Source organism: Danio rerio, chromosome 11, assembly GCF_052040795.2.
Source record: "Danio rerio strain M-AB ecotype USA chromosome 11, GRCz13ab, whole genome shotgun sequence".
Classification (NCBI taxonomy): domain Eukaryota; kingdom Metazoa; phylum Chordata; class Actinopteri; order Cypriniformes; family Danionidae; genus Danio; species Danio rerio.
In genome coordinates, this window is record NC_141031.1 from 41,829,113 (window position 1) to 41,849,477 (window position 20,365).

Below are 20,365 nucleotides of genomic sequence, written 5' to 3' on the forward strand. Positions count from 1 at the left end.
GGCATATTATATCTGAAAACAAGACAATATTTTTTTGGCTTGTCTAAAAGGCTTCATGTTTTCACAATTGTTAGATAGGCTACTTTTGCAAAAAAAAAAAAAAAACTGCTTTAACCAGCCTACGCTGGTTGTAGCTGGTCGATCAGCTTGGTTTTAGTGGAGTTTTGGCCATTTCCAGCATGATTTTAGCCATTTCCTGGTCTTAGCCGTTAGGCTGGGAGATGACCAGCTAAAACGTCTAGCTTAAACCAAGCTCATCAAGCTGGTTTCTGGACATTTCTCAGCCTGACTAGCTAAGACCAAGCTGGAAATGACTGGAAACCAGTCTGGAAATGGCCAAAACCTCTCTGAAACATCCTAGGCTAGTTTAAGCTGTTTTTTAAAACAAGGATCTATTGATTTTGCAACATTTTAAAAAATATCTTCCAGTTGTTCAACACAAAGAAATTATTTAAATGTAATTGATGACAGATTTAGATTTTTGTTCAGGAACGAATAGTTTCATTTTATATAAAAAATGCTAAAATACCAACACATCATATTTGCAATTACGGTATGAATAAGTAAATTCAACGGATCTGTTCAGAATGCTTATTCGTTCAGTCTATTGAACCATTTACTCATTTGTTTAAATCAAAAACTGATTAATTGTAATTTTTCATCTCAAAATAGGCAAAATATATAGAATTGTGGCTGTCAGAGTGTTCAGTAATATGAGACTCATTAGGATTAGAACGATAATTAGATTATAAAATTATTATTATATGTGTTTGTTGTATAAAATATAAGGTTTTTACTGCTCTATTGCTACTATTAAAAAGTATTATAATTACACCAGTAGATGGCAGTGACATTCGGCGATGATCAGGCACTTCAATTCGTTCAAAACACTTAATTCAGTGAATCATTTGAATCACTTACAGTGATCGGAAGTTCGGAACACTGATTCATTCAGGAAGGATAACGTTACCCTCCATGCTAACCGCCCTTCGTTTCTGGAATTTTTGTGGCTGGATGAAAAAACTAGACTGAGTAACTTGAGAAATGATGTTAAATGTAAGTCACAGTTGTAACTGTTTTCTGTAACTTTAAAGTATAATCACATTATCGTTGCCTCTAAAATTACATCAGTAGGCTTGGAGCAGCACATGGATTTAGCATAATAATTACAGAAACTTATTTAGCCTGTTGTTGTTTTTCCTAAAAGCGATTTTGCTTAATGTAGGCTACTAAGTTAACGTTACGTTAAAACATGATGTAGAAAACATAGGCTAACGTTACACGAGGTGTTGTGTGCGAAGACGACGACTAACGAGAGAATTAAAATGATTCATCTAACGTTAACAGATTCGTTCAAAACGTTGTTTTATGAAGTAAGCGCAATTGTTCTTGGTAGGTACTGTAAGTTTTAGCTAGTTTTAAACCAACATTGTCGTTAAAGTCACGTAATGTTACTTAAAGTTACCTTAAGTAGACTCCTTTAATATGAATGATGACAACAGTTATTTGATTCATTCATTTGAGTTATGTGATTCTTCCAGTTAGCTAAATCGATACGTCTTTCATTGTGTTTTAATATGTATGTAATTTATGTTTTCTGTTAGCCAAGTTTCATATTTCTAAACAAAAGTTTGGTGGATCTAAACCTTTTTCTTTTTTTTTTGTTTATTCAGAATTGACCTAGACCATTTAGAAATTCTCTAAAACATGGATATTACTATATTAATGAAATGAAAACTTTATATTCTTCTTTTGTATCTCTTTAGATGTACGCTATTTTTATTTATATAAACTCCACAATAATTTCAGACTTCCTCATCTGATGTGGAGAGACCTGCTTGTCTGAGCGTATCCTTTAGGAGGCGGATCTCAAGTCTGGCCTTGGTTTGCTGCAGTTTGGTCAGAGTCAGTTGTTCCTCTGCCAGTCTCTTTTTGCCATTGTTGAAGGTAATTTCAAAAATCATGCCATTCTTTGCATTTTTTTGGTTATTCTGTAATCATTGCATGCATCACTAATAAATATTCTAAAAACAAAAATATTTTTCATTGTCATATATATATATATATATATATATATATATATGTATGTATATATGTATATATATATATATATATATAAATATATATATATATATATATATATATTGATAAATGTATGCTCAATTTCGATTATCGAATCAAAAAATAGAATCGTAGATGCTGCCACGCCCCCATGTCACATCAGCTTGACTTGTCAAGCGGGAAAAAAACAGGCTTGTTGAAGTGCTTGTTAAACTGCAGATGCGGGAGACCCGTCGACAGAGCTTAAACACTCTCCTCTTTCAATGAAGTCGCCGGTGTGGAAGTATTTTGGATTTCTAGTGAGTTATGTTGACAACAATCGGGTTGTGGACAAAAAAAAACACAGTTTGCAAGCTCTGCTATGTAAGTATTACCGTACGTTCACACCGAAAGCGGCGAGATCGTCCAAGGTCATTCTGGCTGCCCTGGCGACAACGCTCTCTGCCTTCAGCTCCTGCGGCGAGAGCGTCAAAACTCGCTACATTGATCTCATATTTAAAGGAGCCGTTGCAGCATATCAGTTACATTCCTGCATAAAACATGTTTCTAGCGTGAAAATGTTGCGCACTTGTTATCAAATTAATTTAACAATGGAAGATCAAGTTGCGTGTGGTGTGGCTTTGCTCTATTTATCCAATATGTGTCCATATGTCTGAAATATCCTGAAGCAGCAGTACTGTTTTGTACTGTCGCATCGCGTGAGATTCCCGCTTTTTTAAGATAAATTTATATATCATTAATGAACATCAGTAACTCGCCAGTAACTTATTTAATGTATGTTCCTGTAGGAAAAAATTTTAAATAATTGGAAATCCGGCGACGGCAATAATCAAACCCTTGGGAACAACTGTGGTCGGAACCAAAGTTCACTGGTCTGTGTTCTCTGAACTGCTATCAAGCGATGGACGTCTTCATTCTGATTGCTTGCCGCCGAACCACGTCATAGCTCATTACCATAAAGTTGACTTCATTTCAACTCTCCTCGACGCTCACGCCGGCGAAGACGCGCCACGCTGCTCCTCGCCGCTTATCGCCGCCTATCGCCGCCGGCTCTCATTGAAAATGAATGACTTACGGCTACTTTGACGCTCTCGCCGCTTTCGGTGTGAACGTACGGTTAGAGTTGGGCCGATAGACGATGGGCGCATTGCGATCCTCCGCCCCGCCCCCGTTGCAAATCCACTGGCGAAAAATACACACTCAGATCCTGTTCACACTAATAGGTCTTTGTTTTTAAATGACATTTAAGAACAACGATCCACATCCACACTGGCGTGTAGCATTTCTTAGCTGCCTATTCACGAGTCCTGCAGAAAAAAAGTGATTGACAGGTGGTAATTATGTGTGTAACTTACATTTACTATTTGATTTGTTTATGGGTAAAACAAAGACCATGCAGGTAGTTTAAACGGTTGGCTACAAATAATTTATTCGTTATTAATTAATTATTCATACTCGAGAATCGAACTGTGACTATAGAATCAAAAATGTAATCAAATCGAGGATTTGGAGGATCGTGACACCCTTAGCAGGAATTGAAAAGCTACCATTAGGCTATAAACGGACTACAGTGCCCTCGGGGCGCTCGTCTGTAACGTCAGCACCACACTGCTACAGACAACTTATCAAGCTTTTTTTTTTTTGAAATAATGTCCATGACAAAGAGTTAATCTCTCTGTTTACTATATTTTCAATCCATGGTATATATTATAAACAAATAAATAAGCAAAACACATAGACCTATGTGCCTTTTGGATCGTTTTTACGTGGGAAATGAATCTGTATTGCTTTACGGTTGTTGTAAAAGTTTTAAAACTGTGTGTATAAATCTGCCTACATAGTATTATTATAATACATATTTAAACAACTGTATCGCTCGCGTGCACACAGCCCACTTACCTTACCGTCCATGACCTTAACAGACGACAGAAATGAGGCGTGAGGAACAAGTTCCATCATGGACACAAAGCAACATTCAATATTCCTTTTTTGTCACGAAGTACAGTGAAAAGCAGCCCATACAGTCACATATGCTATACATTTTATGGAGGAGTGTAAACATTGCAGTTATGACCAAGTGTTCAGATGAAGAAAGAAAGACGAAAAATCACTTGATCACGTGAAAATGACAGTTAACATGCATGTATTTTTACACATTCACACATTTGCATGACTGAGAGCAGGACAGAGGCAGGCTGCACTGGTGAGCAGTATCTTCATAATATTGTTTCTTAAAATAAAAGATCAACAAAACAATCTGTCTCGACGGTCTTTACAAGTGAAGGAATTATCTACACACAATCTGAATTCCCAATTAGAAAAATACTACAAACTATAAAATACTATTCATGAAAATACCTAAATAACAGACAAATCCAAATGCCCAACACAAGCGAGCTGCGCTCCAGATCTTTTCAGCTCGATGACGTATAACGTCCCCGACACCGCCTGTAGTCCCATTTAGCAACTTGATAGCAACCGTCTTTTTAAAGAAGCATAACCGGTTTAAAACATCAAGAGCGTGCTGTAACTGATGTGTTTTATGTCGTAGAACAAAACGTGAAAGTGTCTTGAGTTTGTGTTAGCCACGAACCTTATTTAAGCGATTTTACTGAAACCCCATTGAAAAAACCCATTGACATTGGGACGAGGGAACCGGAACTGCTAAAATGCTAACTCGCTTCCAGGTTTTTGCATAAAAATTGACGTCATAGTTCCTCCACTCTATTGTTGGAGGATTAAATCCTGGTCAAACAGACCAGGGCTCAGTGGTTAGCACTGTCACCTTACAGCAAGAAGGTGCTGGCTGGACCAGTTGGCATTTCTTTGTGGAGTTTGCATGTTCTCTTCATGTTTGTGTCTGTTTTCTCCAGGAGCTCCAGTTTCCCCCACAGTCCAGGCAGACACAAGCAGTATAAGTGAATTGAATAAACAAAATTGGCCATATTGAATGAGTGTCTGTGTGTGTGAATGAGAGAGTGTATGGGTGTTTCCCAGCGTAATGCTTGGTTGCGGCTGGAAGGGAAGCCTTTTTACACTGCATTAGTGCTAGAAATTCCATCACATGTATGCTTTTACATCAAACACATTCAGCTCAGTGACATTAAATCCAGCTAATTTTAGGTTAATGTTAAATCTACAAACGTTGTCATTTTTTGTTCCTGAATGATTTGAAACACACAGTAATCAGCAGTAATCAGCCTTTAAAAAATAGAAGAAATACTTATTTTTGACAAAAGTGACTTTATTTCAAACTTTAGTACAAAATTGGTAATTGTCATCAGTCGTGAGGTTTGTTTCCCCAGACTAATGTCAGTTTTTGTCCGTGTTCAGCTCAGCACCACCTTCAAGATGGGCAGTTTCCAGTGGCACCACGTGGAGGAACGGACTTCGCCACCTATATATACAGGGTTTGGATTATCACTCACCATAAACTACAACTACACACAAAATCACTAGTCAATAAATGATGTCCTCCAACCTTAAATCATATACCACATTAGCAAAACATTAGACTGAAGAAGGTTGTATATGAGGACGATATTAAAGCAAATACTAAACGTAGTAACTTTATTTCTCTTCAGAACTCAACTGAAGATATTTGAATGAAAATAATGAAGGTATTTTAGTCAAATCTGAGAGCTCCTTAATCCTTCATAGACAGTAAGATTCCTGACTATGAGAATACTTTTATGTGCACATAAAACAACATTAACTATTCAACAATTTCTTCCCTCAGTGTCAGTATAGGGCACGCGTTCACATGTCGCACCTCTGACATATAACCTTGGATGTGCCTGTGTATTTTTTTAAGAGAGGAAGTCAGAGAGGAAGTCGCGCAGGCATCCCGTGGGGTATATGTCACTGCACAGTGCGTGTGAACGCGTGCCCTATAATCACACTGAGGAGAAGAAACGTTGAATAAAAATGTTTGTTTTATGTGAAGGCATATGATCTGTTTTGATGAGATTTTTTGTAGACTTTGAGTCTGGATGAGGGAGCTCTTAGATAAAGATAAAAATTGTAAAAATAGTTCTGAAGATGAACATGATGATGAATAATGAATTACATAGCTTACTTTTTTTTTTTAATTAATCTTTTTTTGTTTGTTTTTAGAAGAATTTCTGGTCAATAACATGGCTAGTTATAGATTTATACTTCAATATAGGCAGTTTTTTTATTGTTTTATTTATTAATGATGTTTCTTTTTATTGTTTTATTTTATTTTTTTATTTTTATAAAAATAATTCCAGTTTTTAATTTAATTATATATATATATATATATATATATATATATATATATATATATATATATATATATATATATATATATATATATTTTTTTTTTTTTTTTTTTTTACTTTTTTTTAAGTATATAAATATATTTTTTTCTAGTTTTGTGGCCAAATTGGCTGGTGAGTGATAATGTTCATTGCAAACCCTGTATATATATCAGTTGATCCCAGTAATCATTGGTCAGGAGTCTCTCTCCTCTGGCTCAAATGACATTTTTTAGAGAGAGACACCCAAAATATGTGGACCTGGACTGGGAACGACTGAGATGTATATATTTTTTTATTTTTTATTTTTATTTTAGCATGTGGAAGTGCAAGAGTTAAAGCAAAATCTGATATTAAAGGAAGGGATGTGTACACTATATAAACTGTTAAGTGCTTTATCTTTTTTTTTCTTAGAGCCAGTGTAAATGTTGAAAAATAGGAGAGATGTAACAATGCAGAACCAAATTATGTTCAGTCTATAAGGTTTTCTCTCTATAAGGTTGTAATGGATGAAGATATGTTTAGCTAAAGGACTATGGTGGCATGGATGGACTGGCTAGATCCACCTATTAAAAAAGGACATCTCTCCTCATTGCGGCTTGTTCTCCGCCTGAAACAAAAACAGTGATCAGGTTTGCTTTAATGCATTAAACAAACAACATAAAATAAAAAGAAAAGCCATAAATATCAAGGACATTTTAGAACACAAGACTGTTGTCTGACAATAGCTGGGTTTCCATCAGCCTGTGTTAATGCATCTTTTTAAGTATCACATGAGAAACAAGTTTCAAATAAAAATCCTTAATTCCCAAAACGTTTTTATGCTCACTTGAGGTCATTTTGGACTCTTTTGAAAAAGGGTTCATGATAGAAATGCATTTGTCAAATTAACTTTGATGTAGCAAACATTTCTCAATTATACTTGCCTTGTTTACTGTTGGTTACGAGGTTACCAATTCCACAGTTTAGCTGCTCGACCAACTTGATGTAAATCATTTGCACATAATTCACATTTATATTTACAAAATATATATATTTAGTGAACTTTAAAAAGGTGTGCATCACATTACGATGGAAACTCAGCTCATGACAGATTCATTTGACTGATGACAAAATCCTCAAAATGTATTCCTTACCTTAAACCAGTCATGGGTACGGAGTGTTTGCAGCTTAGACCGAAGTTTGTAGTCAGTCTGCAGACAACAGCTAATGAAATCACAGCATTCTGTGTAGGAAAAAAGGAAGAGGTACATGTAATTATTGCCTTAAATTGTAAACTTTTCATTGACATTCAAATTGTCCTACACAACCATCTTTAGCTGAAGTGAAGATCTCACCTTTTGACCATCCATATTGCCCTAAATTCGTGAAAGTCAAGTTTTGGAGGTCATGGTAGTCTGGAAATTTTTTGAACATCAGCAAATACTGAAGAATCCCGAGTGACCACACTGTCGCTGGCTCCCCGTAGTATAAGCCAGTGCTATTGAACTCGGGAGGGCAGTACTGTGGTGTGCCTGAAAGAAAGAGATTTTGTTTCCATTAGCACATCATCTAAATTTCCACAAACAACAGTGTAGATCAGGGGTGCCCAAACCCAGTTCTGGAGGATCTGTGTCCTGCAGAGTTTAGCTCCAGCCCCAGTTAAACACAACTGAACGAGCTAATCAAGCTCTTTCTAAGTATATTAGACATTTCCTGTCAGGTGTGTTGAAGCAAGTTGGAGCTAAACTCTGTAGGCCACCGGCCCTCTAGGACTGAGCTTTGGCACCCCTGGTATAGATAAACAACAGCGGATGTTTCAAGAGTCTCATGTGAATGGCCCTTGCCCCATCACAAGAGCTCCTTAGAGCTTTGAAGGATTTACTTACCGCAGTACTCTTTGTAACAGCTCCTAGTAAGGCGTTCACCACACCCAAAGTCAGTCAGTTTGACTTGATGGGTCCGCAGGTTAATCAGCAAATTCTCAGCCTTGATATCGCGGTGAAGCACTCCACGTTTGCAGCAGATGTCAGCTGCAATTGTTGTATGGAACATGATTTTCCATAATATCTTCTCTGGGATTCTACCGTCGTATTTACATAGAAATTCCCATAAGTTCTCACAGGGTACGGGCCGCTCTAGGACTAGTAAGTAACGATTAGCCTCTACTTTCCAGTCCAGAAGCTTAACAATTGGTTTAGCTTTGGGGCCTTTAGAGGCAAGAAAGTGCAGAGCGATCTCCGCTGGAAGTGGCTGGAGAAAATCATCCTAGAAGAAAGAAAGTTGTTCAGATCATTTGATGAGAAAGTTATTTTCTGTTAAAACTGTTGACCACGTCTATCATAAAAAGCAGTGGGCAGATTATAGAGATCAAAACACAGACAGACACATTTCTTTTTAAAGGAGAATAACTGACTTTTGTTTACTTGGCATGTTTCTAAAATATCTGCAAACATATTATGGTATTTTTGTGCTTTAGAAGAGTCAAAAACTTGCATACAGCACCCTTAATATGACATGTTTAAAATAGACATAGTTAATCAGAGCAAAGAGCGCAGACTACTTACAACTTGGATGAATTGCTTAACCTTGAAGTCAGCCACTTTTAATGCCACCGGAAGGCGATCTTTTATACGGGTCCCAGTGTAAACGGTTCCAAAGCCTCCTTTGCCCAGCTTAGCGCCAATTTCATACATCTTGAAGTTGATATCTGTGAAAAGACAAAGAAGAGAAGTTAATCAAATGTGGGAATTAGTGACAGTGCTGCCTTCATCTAAAACTACCTGCTCCATCAGGGGTCAACACAGCAGATATAACCCCATCATCTAAACCTTTTTTATTCTGTCTTCCCTAGATGATTATGATTTTTATGATTGATTTATATATATATATATACAGTTGAAGTCAAAATTATTACCCCTCTTGAATTATTAGCCCCTCTGTTTATTTTCACTATTACTATGTGAATTAGGTTAACTAGGCAGGTTAGGGTAATTAGGCAACTTATTGTATAACGATGGTTTGTTCTGTAGACTATCGAAAAAATATAGCTTAAAGGGACTAATAATTTTGTCCCTAAAATGGCTTTTAAAAAATTAAAAACTGCTTTTATTCTAGCCGAAATAAAACAAATAAGACTTTTTCCAGAAGAAAAAATATTATCAGACATACTGTGAAAATGTCCTTGCTATGTTAAACATAATTTGGTAAATACTTAAAAAAGAAAAAAATTATTTAAAGGGGGCGAATAATTCTGACTTCAACTGTATATATATATTTCTATCTTAGTTATCAGCTATCCCTGAACAAAATGTGTATTAAAGCCAGTTTAAAGCATAAAAGTCATAACACTATTAAAATATGCATGTGTGTTGGGTGACTGGGCTGTAAACTTACCCATGATGTGTGTGTTTCTATAATTCAGCTGTTTTGGATGATGTGGAACAGCGCCCTTCGTCTGACAGGTTGCACCTTGAGCGGCAGCTTTACAGCCGGGCTTAGCAGGGACCACTTTTGTTGGGGGGTAATGACTACAGCCGGGCTTTGCAGAGACCACATTTGGAGGGTCATCATGACTACAGCCGGGCTTTTCAGAGACCACCTTTGGAGGGTCATCATGACTACAGCCGGGCTTTGCAGAGACCACCTTTGGAGGGTCATCATGACTACAGCCGGGCTTTGCAGAGACCACCTTTGGAGGGTCTTCATGACTACAGCCGGGCTCAGCAGAGACCACATTTGGAGGGTCATCATGACTACAGCCAGGCTCAGCAGAGACCACGTTTGGAGGGTCATCATGACTACAGCTGGGCTTTTCAGAGACCACATTTGGAGGGTCATCATGACTACAGCCAGGCTCAGCAGAGACCACATTTGGAGGGTCATCATGACTACAGCCGGGCTTTTCAGAGACCACCTTTGGAGGGTCATCATGACTACAGCCGGGCTTTTCAGAGACCACCTTTGGAGGGTCTTCATGACTACAGCCAGGCTCAGCAGAGACCACATTTGGAGGGTCATCATGACTACAGCCAGGCTCAGCAGAGACCACATTTGGAGGGGGGTCATCACCACAGCCAGACTCAGCGGACTGAAAATCTGTAGAGGGGTCATCACCACAGCCAGACTCAGCGGACTGAAAATCTGTAGAGGGGTCATCACCACAGCCGGACTCAGCGGACAGAAAATCTGTAGAGGGGTCATCACCACAGCCGGACTCAGCGGACAGAAAATCTGTAGAGTGGTCATCACCACAGCCGGACTCAGCAGAGAAGAAGCTGCTGTAGGAGCTGGCTGTGAGCTCACTACTACATTTGGATCCGGCTGAGTAAAACTCTTGAGGGAAGTCATCACTACTGCTGGACTCAGCGTAGAAAATGTTTGGAGGAACATCATCACTGCTGGAGGAGCTGGCTAAGTCCTCACTGTGACCATCGACAGGCTCTACCAGTGATGATTCTTCACCGTGAACACTGTCAGGCTCTACCAGTGATGATTCTTCACCGTGAACTCTGTCAGGCTCTACCAGTGATGATTCTTCACTATGATCATCAACAGGTTCCTCCAGTGACGGTTCCTCAGTCTGAACATTGATCTGTTCCTCCAGATGCAAAGATGAATCTTCACACCAGTCACCGATTTCTCGACCTAAAGGAAGGAATAATATGAAACAAAAGATTTTAGTTTTACTTGAATAATATTATTCCAGTGTTTGTTATTGATATGAAAACAACGCTGTCAACTATAAAGTGACTTTTAAGGTTATTTCTTTCTACTTTTAGTTGTTGGTTAGTGTGTGCACATGCAAGGATGTTTTTTGCTATGACCAACATAGTGATTTTAATTAATTTGCTGAATGTATATATAATCAGATCATCCAAATATTTATTGTTAAGTTCATAGTTAGATACTGGATATTAGACATCTAGATATTGATCTTCCGTTCAGCCATTAAATTAGGTCGGCCTATTATGCCATTAAATAAAAAAATGTCACATGATGAAATTACTGTTCAAATCGAATTCACTTTGCGATTAATAATTTGTTTTGTATAAATACATGTCAATATGACCTTATAGCTGATATATTTTGTATCATATAACAATAAATAAAATAACATTAAGCTTGGCAAAAACAACTCAAACCTATGAGAAAAGATTTCACGTTTTTTCACTACAAATACTATCAAAACATTAAACATCACCATTTGTTATCCATTAAAACCACTGCATTGTGTTTTAGGACATATTCCTAAAGGATTTAATGTTTTTAAGATGCCCCCAGTAGAAGACAGCAAATAACAAGTAGAGACAAGGCATCTAACAGGGGTGTCGAACTCAAATCACATTGAGCGTTTTAATATTTTATTTATTAACTTTGTATGGCATTAGACAATATTTCTGTTCATTTTAATAACACAAATTAAGATGTTTTAGGTGAGAGCTCCTTCATCCTCCATAGATAGCAAGGGTCCAGACTCATTCAAAGGCCAGAAAGTATCAAAAAAACAGAGGAAGCCATGCACAGGCATCCATCAGTGCAGTGTTTGTGAACACATGTAATATACCAACACTGAAGAGAATAAACTGTTGGATAAATTTGTTTACACAAAAGTATTAGTGTAGCTTAATAAGTGTACAGACTGAACCACTGTAGGCATATGGTCTGTTTGAGGATGTTTTTGTGGTATTCATATGTACTTTGAGCAAGTCAGGAACCTTGCTGTATATGCAGGACGAGAGAGTGCTAAGAGTTCATCTAAAACATCTTCATTTGTGTCCAGAAGATGAAGGAAGGTCTCGGGTTTGGAGTGACGTGAGGGTGAGTACTTAATTACAGAATTTGCATTTTTGGGTGAACTAACCCTTCCATCTTGAAGCAGAGAAAATGATTTTGTCTTTACAAATGCATAATTGAAAAACTTAATGCAAAGCAAAATACTTTACTTAGTTTTTGTCTTGTTTCTTTTGCAAATATCAAAACATTAAATCAAGAAGCATTTTCTTGACAAGTTAAAATAGTGTCTTGCTTTCAGAAATATGTCAAAATGAACTGAGTTTTCTTTAAAACAAGCTAAATAATCTGCTGGGGGGAGGGTGGAGTTATTCGATAATTGATAGTTTTGATATTATTTGTTAATGCGTTTACACCAGTAGTTTTTATTACTCGTATATTATTACCAAAAACCTTATTCACTTTTGTAAATAATATTTACAGCAAGGTAAAATAAGTGTAGAGACCTACCCAGACTCCAGTATACAAAATGAGCTACATGTTCTTATAACACACAACATTATTTACCATCACTGTTAGTCACTGGGGGTGCAGTGACCAATCCTTCCTGACAGTCGAATCTTTCTTCTTGACCTGAGACGGTGGATTTGATGGTTCTTTCTCTCAGGAAGAGAGCAATAACTCCGAGTACGGTAAATAACATGATAGATTAATTTCCGTACACTTAAATATGAGAAATGTTAAATAAACCTACAATAAATACTGAAATTTACTGTAAGTAAAGCTCGTTTATCAGAGTGAGCCTTTATGCTATCAATTGACAATATAAAAAAGCAAATTATACGAAGCAAATGTTGTACAACTGACTAGATTATCGTCAAATAAAGCAATGGCGAAAGTTGGATTGTAGTAGGGTGTGTCTCCCAAGAATTCGAACGCGTTCCAACGTTCTACGAGTCAGCTGTTACGTCATTGGTCAGTTTTGCTCAGTTTTTCTTTGAGTTGAAAAATGCAATAGCAAGCGGTTGTTTATTTCCTTCACGGGTGTTTTGGGAGCAAAATAAAACGAATTTTCAGGAAATCTTTGTTTGACTCGTAAATATTTCCTGTTTGATGAATCATTACTGTTCGTGTGGTGAACCTGAGATTAGTTTTTTTTAATCAGGGTCGATTTAAATACATACACAGGTAGGAGTCGTCTCGGCATTTATTTTGCACTTCAAATGTCAGTTATTGGCGATAAGCGCTTGTATACACATGAAACACGAGATATTATAGTGTATATCTATTAAAATAAGCAGATCTACCTTATCAAACGCCATTTACACTTTAAATTACTTACCGAAGGAATGTGAGGCTGAGATTAATAAAATGGCGGCATGTGTTGATTCCTGTTTGGCTTTATAAATTATTTGTTCTTTATTTGTTCTGTTATTTGACAACAAATAGAAGAAATATTTATGTTTTATGTTAATTAATGTTCGGAATTGACTTCTATTTTTCACATGTTTGTTAAAGAATGACTAATTATGTATTTATGTAACAATATCATAAACATAACTATTAATAAAGTGTGATGTAAACATACCTTTGTGGATTCGGTCAGTGTCCTGGACCATCCATTTTTCATGTTGGATTTTGAGAAATGGCACTTAAAAATGCTCTCAAAATACACTTAAAGTACTGAAAAAAAAAGTTGTGGAATGAGAATATACTGTAGACTGGCCCAAAAATCTAGTAAGAGTAATAATAATAATACATTTTATTTATAATGCCCTTTTCTCAGTTCCAAAGCGCTAACAGGCATACATGGCAAACAAAGCAAAACAATAAAAACAGTCAGAAAATAAAAAGACTTCAATAAAATATAAATAATTCAATACAATTGGATGATAAAATGACAAAAATAATCTAAGTTAGTAGAAAGTTAGTATGTTAGTAAGTCTGAGTAGAAGCACTAACTTATTGTTTATCTCTGCACATGTCTGAGTGTGTAAATCATTATAATAATATTAAACATGGCTGTTCTTGGTTTAATAGGATGCAGAGGAAATATACACGGAGAATGTGATGCAACTGAGAGAAGAACAAACCACCCAAGTAGGGAAGAGCGGGGTAAAGTGAGACACTTATTACATTTGCTCCCCTGCAAGCGAGCTAAAATTATATATCAGTAAAATGTAAACATTTGTCATTAATTCAGAATGTTTTCTAGCAATGGATTTTATCAGACTGTATTTAGGGTAAAGGAAAGTGAAAATATGATTGTTTAAAAAAAAGTGGTCTTGTGTCTCACTTTACCCCAGCTTCGGGGTAAACTGAGACAGACCAGAAAAATCAAAGTGGTAAAGTGAACCAGCCGGGAACCTTCCACATTAAAACTACCATAACAAAGCATGTTGTAAGAGTCTGAATCCTGACAGCTTGACAACCACACATTTCAGAACTAATGTCTGACTAGTCAATTATGGATTGGAGAATGGTCAATTAAGCACATTTGTTTTTCTAAATAATTGAAAGTAACTGAACAAAATCAAACACAACAAACATCACTTTTTCTGTTTGGGTTGCTTTTTTTTGTTGTTTTTTTTACTTTTATTTGCTATTCTTTTGCGTTGTTGTCTTTCTTTATAGGCTTTATCAAGCAGGGAATAGACAAGTGGAGGTAGGAACATAATGCAGGGTGCGAGAAGGAAGAGAAATGTGGATGAGGGCAAATATGGAGGGGCGAGATTGCGGATGGCTTTAAATGTTAACATCAACATTTTAAAACATTTTGAAAATGAACTGACTTTGGATTCTTACCTGATAAGACCCATCCACCTCAAGGTCGAGTGTTGTGCATTCAGAGATGCTCTTCTGCACACTTCGATTTTAACAAGTGGTTATTTGAGTTACTGTTGCCTTTTCTATCAGCTCGAACCAGTCTGGCCATTCTCCTCTAACCTCTGGCATCAATGAGGCATTTGTGCCCACAGAACTGCTCCTCATTGGATATTTTTTTCTTTTTCAGATCATTCTCTGTAAAGCCTAGATATGTTTGTGCATGAAAAAAACAGTAGATTAGCAGTTTCTGAAGTACTCAGACCAGCCCATCTGGCAGCAACAACCATGCCACGTTCAAAGTCACTTAAATCCCCTTTCTTCCCCATTCTGATGCTCAGTTTGAGCTGCAGCAGATCGTCTACACCATGTCTACATGCATTTTCTGATTAGAAATTTGCACTAACGAGCAGTTGGACAGGTGTCCCTAATAAAGTGGCCGGTGATTATTTGTTATCTGGTAAGAATCCAAACATATTTAAAAGATGTTACATAATTTCCCATGAATCTTTATTAAATAGTTTTGATAGCTGCCATAAAAATATCTGTCTACATGCCGCATTTTTCCCTCTGTCATTCAGAAATAAAACAACCGAATTATTGCAGAATACAGCGAGGCTGCACTGATATATTTTTATGCACAACCTTTGGAAAATTATAAAAGAATTAAATAATGACCATTTGTATTGCAGAAAGTTTATTCACACTTTTTTTTAAAGTGTTAACATAAGAGTGTGCTCACAACATGTACAGGATAATAAAACAATACGCTCAAATTCAGCAAGGTATTGCAAATACAATTACAGCCTCTAGTAATCGAATCTAAATCTGATTGTTTTGTATTAATGGCCTCAAAATTTCTATAATCAATTTAAAACAGTCATTCACAGTTAATCAGCAGTCTGAGATGTTATAACTGTCTGTTTATTTCTGATGCTGGGATTCTTCTGAGGTTTGACACGAATGAGCTGTTTAAAGTTTCTCTCTTTGTTCTGTTTTTTAGCAGACTCAAGCGCATGGAGAACATTAGAAACTGGACACATATACCACATCCACAGTAGACATCTTCAGGGATTTTCATCGCTTGTTTTTATTTTCAGAAGCAATGAAGGTAAACAAAAAACTATTATTCATCTTAGAGTAATACTTATTACTTAATAGTAGGGCTGCTCGATTTTGGGAAAAATCATAATCACGATTATTTAGGTCATAATTGTAATCACAATTATTTAAAACGATTACTGTTGAAGTCAAACTTATTAGCACTCCTGAGAATTAAAAAAAATAAAAAAAATTCCCAAATGATGTTTAACAGAGCAAGGAGTTTTAACAGTATTTAATATAATATTTTTTCTTCTAGGCTTATTTGTTTTATTTTAGCTAGAATAAAAGCAGGTTTAAATATTTTGAAACCCATTTTAAGGTCAATAGTTTTAGCCCCCTTAAGCAATATATTTTTTGATTGTCTGCAGAAGAAACTACTGTTATACAATGACTTGCCTAATTACTCTAATTAAGCCTTTGAATTGCACTTTAATCTGAATGCTTGTATTTTGAAAAATATCTAGTAAAATATTATGTACTGTCATAATAGCAAAGATAAAAGACATCAGTAATTAGTAATAAGTTATTAAAACTATTACGTTTATAAATAAGTAAAAAAAAAAACTTATTTCCATTGAGCAGAAATTGGGCAGGAAAAGGGTTGCTTATATTCAGGAGGGCTAATAATTCTGACTTCAACAGTATACATACAGTTATTTTCCACCCTGCAAAGGAAAGAGAAATAAATACAATAGAATAAAAATATAAAGCAAACTGTGCTTTAACCCTTAGAAAAACACTTTAGCTACGAAAATTCTTCAGTCAAGAGCAGAGAGGGATTTTCTCCTTGTTGTTTGATTAATGATAAAAACAGGCGGCAGCAGGAATTTTTCGCGGTGTCACTTTAATGGTTTCTCTTTTACGTGTCTTTTGATTCTCAACTCGATTGTTTATTACACAAATGAGGGTTAATCTGAATAATCACTAAACACCGCGTTTTGACACCTATTTGACCATTAAAGCACTCACATTAAGATGACTTTAGATGTCTGCGCTCCTGTGCTCGTCTCAGCGTGCGAATGCTGAACGGCCACATGCTTCTGACTGTGTAAATGAACAAAGAAGCAGGACAAACAGATCGTTAAAGAATAAAATAGGGAGTGCTATAGAGTGGAGGAACTATGAGGTCACTTTGTAGGCTAATCGGCTGCTAGCATAAAACTGGTTCCCTCGTGAAAATCCCTATGGGATTTTCCCATAGGCTTTTCGAAGATTGCAAATAATAAGCTCTGTGTTAAAACACTGTTCATTACACTTGCACGTTTTGTCCAGCCAGATAATCCTCACACGAAAATACAACTTTGAGCACTTTTGGATTTTAAATACAAACGCAAGAATTAAGGGTGTCACGATTTCAATTTTAAATCGAAATCGATCGAAATTTATGCTCAATTTCGGTTATCGAATCAAAAAATAGAATCGTCGATGCTGCCACGCCCCCATGTCACGTCAGCTTGGCATGCCAAGCGGGAAAAAGCACTCGTTAAAGTGCTTGTTAAACTGCAGATGCGGGAGACTCGTCGACAGAGCTTAATCCCTCTCCTCTTTCAATGAAGTCGCCGGTGTGGAAGTATTTTGAATTTCTAGTGAGTTATGTTGACAACGTTCGTGTTGTCGACAAACAAAAAAACAGTTTGCAAGCTCTGCTATGTAAGTGTTAGTGTTGGGCCGATAGAAGATGGGCGCATTGCGATCCTCCGCACCACCCCCGTTGCAAATCCGCTGGTGAAAAATACACACTCAGGCCCTGTTTACACCACAGTCTGTGGTTTACACTAATAGGTCTTTGTTTTTAAATGACATTTTAGAACAACAACGATCCACATCCACACTGGTGTGTAGCATTTCTTAGCATAACGACACAGATAGTATAACGACACAGATCACTGCCTATTCATGAGTCCCGCAGAAAAAAAAGTGATTGACAGGTGGTAATTATGTGTGTAACTTACACATTTACTGTATGATTTGTTTATGGGTAAAACAAAGACCATGCAGGTCAGGTAGTTTAAACGGTTGGCTACAAATAATTAATTCGTTATTAATTAATTATTCATAATCGAGAATCGAACTGTGACTTTAGAATCAAAAATGTAATCAAATCAAGGATTTGGAGGATCGTGACACCCTTAGCAGGAATTGAAAAGCTATTAGGCTATAAACGGACTACAGTGCCCTCGGGGCGCTCGTCTGTAACGTCAGCACCACACTGCTACAGACAACTTATCAAGCTTTTTTTTTTTTTTTAGAAATAATGTCCATGACAAAGAGTTAATCTCTCTGTTTACTATATTTTCAATCCATGGCATATATAATAAACAAATAAATAAGCAAAACACATAGACCTATGTGGCTTTTGGATCGTTTTTACGTGGGAAATACATCTGTTTTGCTTTACGGTTGTTGTAAAAAGTTTTAAAACTGTGTGTATAAATCTGCCTACATAGTATTATTATAGTACATATTTAAACAACTGTATCACTCGCGTGCACACAGCCCACTTACCTTACAGTCCATGACCTTAACAGACGACAGAAATGAGGCGTGAGGAACAAGTTCCATCATGGACACAGAGCAACATTCAATATTCCTTTTTTGTCACGAAGTACAGTGAAAAGCAGCCCATACAGTCACATATGCTATACATTTTATGGAGGAGTGTAAACATTGCAGTTATGACCAAGTGTTCAGATGAAGAAAGAAAGATGAAAAATCACTTGATCACGTGAAAATGACAGTTAACATGCATGTATTTTTACACATTTATTCACACATTTGCATGACTGAGAGCAGGACAGAGGCAGGCTGCACTGGTGAGCAGTATCTTCATAATATTGTTTCTTAAAATAAAAGATCAACAAAACAATCTGTCTCGACGGTCTTTACAAGTGAAGGAATTATCTACACACAATCTGAATTCCCAATTAGAAAAATACTACAAACTATAAAATACTATTCATGAAAATACCTAAATAACAGACAAATCCAAATGCCCAACACAAGCGAGCTGCGCTCCAGATCATTTCAGCTCGATGACGTATAACGTCCCCGACACCGCCTGTAGTCCCATTTAGCAACTTGATAGCAACCGTCTTTTTAAAGAAGCATAACCGGTTTAAAACATCAAGAGCGTGCTGTAACTGATGTGTTTTATGTCGTAGAACAAAACGTGAAAGTGTCTTGAGTTTGTGTTAGCCACGAACCTTATTTAAGCGATTTTACTGAAACCCCATTGAAAAAACCCATTGACATTGGGACGAGGGAACCGGAACTGCTAAAATGCTAACTCGCTTCCAGGTTTTTGCATAAAAATTGACGTCATAGTTCCTCCACTCTATTGTTGGAGGATGAAGTCCTGGTCAAACAGACCAGGGCTCAGTGGTTAGCACTGTCACCTTACAGCAAGAAGGTGCTGGCTGGACCAGTTGGCATTTCTTTGTGGAGTTTGCATGTTCTCTTCATGTTTGTGTCTGTTTTCTCCAGGAGCTCCAGTTTCCCCCACAGTCCAGGCAGACACGAGCAGTATAAGTGAATTGAATAAACAAAATTGGCCATATTGAATGAGTGTCTGTGTGTGTGAATGAGAGAGTGTATGGGTGTTTCCCAGCGTAATGCTTGGTTGCGGCTGGAAGGGAAGCCTTTTTACACTGCATTAGTGCTAGAAATTCCATCACATGTATGCTTTTACATCAAACACATTCAGCTCAGTGACATTAAATCCAGCTAATTTTAGGTTAATGTTAAATCTACAAACGTTGTCATTTTTTGTTCCTGAATGATTTGAAACACAGTAATCAGCAGTAATCAGCCTTTAAAAAATAGAAGAAATACTTATTTTTGACAAAAGTGACTTTATTTCAAACTTTAGTACAAAATTGGTAATTGTCATCAGTCGTGAGGTTTGTTTCCCCAGACTAATGTCAGTTTTTGTCCGTGTTCAGCTCAGCACCACCTTCAAGATGGGCAGTTTCCAGTGGCACCACGTGGAGGAACGGACTTCGCCACCTATATATACAGGGTTTGGATTATCACTCACCATAAACTACAACTACACACAAAATCACTAGTCAATAAATGATGTCCTCCAACCTTAAATCATATACCACATTAGCAAAACATTAGACTGAAGAAGGTTGTATATGAGGACGATGTTAAAGCAAATACTAAACGTAGTAACTTTATTTCTCTTCAGAACTCAACTGAAGATATTTGAATGAAAATAATGAAGATATTTTAGTCAAATCTGAGAGCTCCTTAATCCTTCATAGACAGTAAGATTCCTGACTATGAGAATACTTTTATGTGCACATAAAACAACATTAACTATTCAACAATTTCTTCATTCAGTGTCAGTATAGGGCACGCGTTCACATGTCGCACCTCTG

At 36.8% G+C, this 20,365-nt stretch overlaps 2 protein-coding genes across 6 annotated transcripts in view; one reads left to right on the top strand and one right to left on the bottom strand.

Annotated features, from left to right (window-relative positions):
• Positions 1–6,397: 6,397 nt before the first annotated feature.
• On the bottom strand, positions 6,398–13,292 carry pimr127 (Pim proto-oncogene, serine/threonine kinase, related 127). 4 transcript variants are annotated; one of them, XR_015502882.1, is made up of 8 exons: positions 12,621–13,292; positions 10,437–10,967; positions 9,717–10,345; positions 8,888–9,030; positions 8,210–8,588; positions 7,679–7,855; positions 7,478–7,566; positions 6,398–6,951 (listed from the first exon to the last, which is right to left on the bottom strand). XR_015502882.1 is itself a non-coding variant. In XM_087274220.1 (7 exons), the coding sequence occupies exons 1-7, from the start codon at positions 12,754–12,756 to the stop codon at positions 6,931–6,933; spliced, it is 2,196 nt and encodes a 731-aa protein (XP_087130346.1). In that variant the 5' UTR covers positions 12,757–13,292; the 3' UTR covers positions 6,398–6,930. The 4 variants fall into 4 exon arrangements, 2 of the variants coding, with proteins under 2 accessions (XP_087130346.1, XP_087130347.1); XR_015502883.1 differs by having other exon boundaries at positions 9,717–10,210; positions 10,302–10,967; XM_087274220.1 differs by having other exon boundaries at positions 9,717–10,967.
• Positions 13,006–20,365, top strand: part of LOC147841879 (uncharacterized) — a 72,408-nt gene continuing 65,048 nt past the window's right edge. The window contains exons 1-4 of one of the 2 annotated variants that reach the window (XR_015502944.1): positions 13,006–13,241; positions 14,094–14,168; positions 15,880–18,385; positions 18,428–20,093. Coding sequence is in view for 1 of the 2 variants with exons in the window: in XM_087274386.1 (XP_087130512.1) it covers positions 14,072–14,168; positions 15,880–15,987; positions 19,922–19,998 (282 nt within the window). In the remaining variant the exon portion in view is untranslated. Of the gene's footprint in view, positions 13,242–14,071; positions 14,169–15,879; positions 18,386–18,427; positions 20,094–20,365 lie in introns of those variants that run through there. The other variant, XM_087274386.1, reaches the window with a different exon arrangement.